At 44.7% G+C, this 4,787-nt stretch overlaps 1 protein-coding gene across 6 annotated transcripts in view; it reads right to left on the reverse strand.

The window, feature by feature from the left end:
- Meis1 (Meis homeobox 1) overlaps nucleotides 1-4,787 on the reverse strand; it is a 137,019-nt gene that overhangs the window by 126,320 nt on the left and 5,912 nt on the right. For all 6 annotated transcript variants that reach the window (XM_048804207.1, XM_015479596.2, XM_048804209.1 and 3 more), the window contains exons 5-6: nucleotides 4,382-4,432; nucleotides 2,799-2,945 (exon numbers count right to left, since the gene is read on the reverse strand). In XM_048804207.1, coding sequence (XP_048660164.1) covers nucleotides 2,799-2,945; nucleotides 4,382-4,432 — 198 coding nt within the window. The remainder of the gene's footprint in view (nucleotides 1-2,798; nucleotides 2,946-4,381; nucleotides 4,433-4,787) is intronic.

Consider the following 4,787-nt stretch of genomic DNA (forward strand, 5'->3'; position numbering starts at 1 on the left):
AAAAAAAAAAAAAGAAAGAAAGAAAGAAAGAAAAAGAAAAAGACCCAAAGACCCAAACCAACAACACTACATCGCCAAGTGGATTTCCTCCGACTTAGCCCTCCGGGAAACCGGCTGGTATCAAAGTCCTGGATCCCAGATCCCGGAGCGGTTGGCAGCCTTCGCGCCCTCCGAAGGGGAAAAGAAAAAAATAAAATAAAATAAACCATGCCGAGAGCAGGCCCTAGAGACAGAGGGATTAATGAGTTAAGGAGGCCCAGTGCTCGCACCACACCCGAAGCGTCCAGTGCGGGAGCGCACCCCTCTGCCAGGCTCAAACTGGCTGAGCCACATTCGCAGACAGGTGAAGAGGCCATCTTTTGGGATCTGGGCCCTAGAGTACCTTACTAGGTGTTCAACTCCCCTGGGGACGGGAACCAGGCTCCAGTCCGGAGAACTGGCGCCCAAAGGCTGCCCGGATGCTTGGACCTTCACTCCCCAGCTCGGAGAGGGAAGCCCACCCGCATCTGAGGCACAGTACCTCTAGCGCCCTGCACTCTGCGCTTGCCCTCTCCAAACCCAATCCAGACACACTGGATCCCGGCTTCTAGGAACCGGACAATAGACAGAAGGATTTGCTGCTTTGCACCCAACTGAGATCTGGGGTGAGCCCCCAGGGGTTACACTAGAGAGCCCAGGCGCACAGGCCAACAGCGCCACGAGCCCAGCCAAAGCTGCGAAGCCCACTCTTAAACCACAGGGACTGGATGTACAAATCTCATTTTATCGATAGGAGAGGAGAACAAAACACAAATTTTCACCCAATGCAATTATGTGCCAATCTTTGCATATCTCAAATTAACTGGGTAAGGAAAGTTTAGGAAAGGAGTAGAGGGACAGCTCAAAGATGTTATATCAATTTTGTATCTCTCCCTGCAAAACCCCATAACTTTCGTTCTTTATCTTAGACTTTAATAAAATAATGATTCGTTGAGAAAATGGGGTATAAATCTTCATTTTGGAGGCAATTAAAGTGTTGATTTCATTCATGCCCCTAAGCAATTCTTGTAATTTGCTCAAATAGCTTTATGTACCCAGCACTCCGGAGCTTTTAGAATCCCATTTTCTAGTTAGGCTTGTTGGATTACAATTTTTATTCAACACAGCTACCCGAGGATTCCTCAGCAGAATCTGCATTTAACAGCTCCAGGGCAGAGGGTTGAGCTAAGGGTGAGGCCCAGGAACCCCCAGGGTCAAGGCTGAGGTGCCTGCAGTTTTCCCACCTCAGCAGGGCCATGCCAGGATCGTTCTGTGCACCCGTCTACACTGCTCAAAGTTTCTAACTTGCCCAGTAGTAAGGAGGATCCAGTGTGTTGGTGTTTTAAAGCTCTGCTCTGCCGTACCCCTCACGGGCAAAAGGAAGAATTCAGTCTAGGACGTGGGGCTTCCCAGAGAAAGGCAAGCTGGACATTTATTACTAAGAAGAAGATTTTGAGAGAAGAAAACCTTAAGATGATACCAAGAAAAAGACAGCGGCTGGCCAACAGTGATTACTGCAGAACTTGCAAAGGAAAACTGTTGGAGTAGCTGGCCTTTGGCTTAACAAAGACAAGCAGATATCTTCCCCCCCAAAAGGGATTCACATGGCAAATCCCAAAGAGAAACAACTCTGGGCCTTCATTGATATGGGGGTGGGGAGTGGGGTGCAGAGAAGGCTGCAATCCAAATCTCTAGACTCCTTACAACAATTCTCAGCAGAGCGGTCCTGGGCCCTGTTTCATCTCATTCACTCCTCACATTTTCACTTTCATTGAATTTTTGCAACTCATTTGACCCAATCCAGAGGCACGGTGGCAGAAGAGAGAGAAACTGGGAGCAAACAGTAGTGTCAGGGTGACGGAGGGAGAGAAATACCGCCTCCCCCCAGCAACTCCAAATGAAAGTAGTCCCCACTTAGCAATACCCAGCCAGAAAGGCCCGGAGGGAGGACGCCAGAGGAGGGGGTACAGCAAGCAGAGAATCTTAGTACAGAGCAAAGACAGAGCAAGAGCCCCCACCCTCCACACCAAGGGAGCCACCAGGGTGTCCCTGACGCTGACACTTCCAAAAGCTGCCAACCCAGAGGGCCCAGAGCACGTACCAGCTGGAGGATGAGTGGAAAGGAGGAGGAGAAAAGTCCATATTTATCTGTTTTTCTAACCTCGGCCTGGTCTTATTTTTTTCTATTAAGTACAATAAAATGGGCGAGCTTGCAGCGAACACTGCACAAAGCAATGTTCAGTGAGGTCTAGAAGCGTTCGGCCGAGGAAAACTGACAAGACAGGCTAATGAACCGTACAGACAGGGAGAAAATAGCCAGCATTTGCTAGATTTCAAACCCTGGCCGTCTCTCTTAGACCACCTATCTTGGATTTATTCCTAATAAAATAAGAAATAAGCAGACCCTACACTTTTCTTTTCTTCAAGATAGAAGGGGGAAAATGCTCATGAACAAAGCCCTACAATCAGAGGCGGTCACTGGCAGTTAACACTCCCATTATTATAGAGGGTAAATAAAATAAAGACAAAAATTAAAAGCGACAAGAAACAGGTCAAGTTTGCAGCCAAAGCTTTTACAAGCTCATCTCTCCAGGTCGAATCCCAGAGCCAGCCTTAATGAAGCAATAATAGCCACATTATTCAAAAATTTTCATTTCGATGGAAATGTATCTAAAAGGGACTTAATCATATGCAAATAATAAAAGGAGGTGGTAGTGACCCAGCAAGCAATATGCATACAGATTTTTTTTCCACGGATGTTGAAATTGAAAAGCGCATACCTGGTCGGTTAGATTTGCTGATCTTGTTATATCTTCACTGTCTGATTTTGATCCTCCTTCTCTATCGTCTATCACCAAATCGATAGGCATTTTCCCTTTCAAACAGCTAATATACCGGTGGCAGAAATTGTCACATAATTCGTGTACCTACATTATGACAGAAATAAAAAAATGGAAATATAATCAGGAGTGCATAAATGACATTGACAAGTGCAATCCACCCCCCTTGTGAGATCCAAACTTCCAAATAGGGGAAACACAGGGCAATTGTCCTCCAGAGACCCCCAGATGCATCCAGAATTAGGAATAACTTTCTTTTCTTGCAAAATAGAGATATCCCAGAAAATTGACAGTGACAAGATGATTCACAGGCTACAACATATTCAACACCCGTGTTAAATTCATCTGCTCCTGGGGCTGTGGCCATTAGAGAGGTGACCTGCGTGGGTGACATTTAAGGTAAACTATTTAATTTCACCCAGTTACTTTACCATAAATTCTTTCCCAAAGTGTCTAAGGAAAAAATGTGAGTGTGTGTGTGTGTGTGTGTGTGTGTATGTGTTTTCAAAGGATCTGTGCTATACTGACATAGGATATATGCCTGACAACTAAAGTCCCTATAACATTTATAATTATTAGAGTAACCATCCATAAGGAGCATCTCTTAGGGTATTTCCTTTTAAAAGAGGGGGAAATCAAGCTGCCGATACTCATGATATTTTTTTAAAAACACAGTCATAAAAATGTATCAAATTGATTTAAAAAAAAAAAGAAAGAAAGAAAGAAAGGAAAGAATGACTCAAAATAGTTAGGTGTAAGTGAAGAGGACCCTTACAGGCCCCAGGCACAACTGACAAGCAAAAATTCACAAGAAACCCCAGCGTGCTTGCAATTTAATGTTAGTTTGAATTACAATGCATTAAGTTTTTATTGCTGAGATTTATAGAACAGCTAGCAAAATCATGTTATCCCACACCCTTTCTTGAGTGCGAAGGTGGGGTGTATGCATGATTCGCAGATTCAAGAAATTGACACAACTATCAACCCTGCTTTGTCTCTGCAAAAGGTTTAATGTGCCTCCCCCCCCCACCTCCTCCAGACTCCTTGCCCACACCTCCTCCTCCCCCTCCGCCTCTTCTGTGCCTGACCTGCTGCTGCTCTCAAACTGTCTTCCAGAAACTCAGTAAAACTAAACAAAACTTTTCCCTCCTCAGAGGTAGCAAAGAAGAGGAGGAAGAGGAAGAGGAAAGACCACAGAGATATTAACCCGAGGAGCAAACTCAGAACAGCATTCTATCCATCAATTGGGATGCAAAGAATAGCAACTATTTAACAAAAAGCCAGCTAGGTATTAAGAATGAACACAAGGCTAAGGCATTTGTGATCCCGGTTTTAGTGGTCGAAATTGTAATTAAACTGCGAAGAGAAATGGACACTGAGATTGGCCTTGACACTAATTACCAGAAAGAAAGACATTTATGCAAATGTCTCAGAAAGCCTGAACTTCAGCCATTTTCAACCCTGCCATTGGTGTATTTGGGGGTGAGAGGGAAGTAAAGGGGAAAGAGGCTAGAGATGATTACCTTCTCTAATTCCAACAGATGAAACCTTAATACTTGTATGGCTTGAATCATCTGCAAAGATACAAAAAGAATGAGCACCTCATTCCTGGTTTGCAGAAAATTGGCTGTCACAGCTCTAGCATCTCCACCCCCGCCCCCAGTAAACAGAGTTATTTTGATTTATGGCAATAACACTAAAACTTAATAGCAACGACTGGGTACCATCTAGAGGTTTATATTTCTTAAGGAGAAAAAAAGAGCTAAAACAACAACAAAGCGTCTAAATGGGGATCATAAACACTCTCTTCCCCTTGCAGCTCTCTCCCCTTTCTGTCCCACCGGCCCCACCCCAACTCCAAAAGGGCTCCTGCCCTGGGCTAGATGTTTCCTTGGAAGGAGTGAATGAAAAATATTCCAAATTGCCCCC

Source organism: Marmota marmota, unplaced genomic scaffold (assembly GCF_001458135.2).
Source record: "Marmota marmota marmota unplaced genomic scaffold, marMar, whole genome shotgun sequence".
NCBI lineage: Eukaryota > Metazoa > Chordata > Mammalia > Rodentia > Sciuridae > Marmota > Marmota marmota.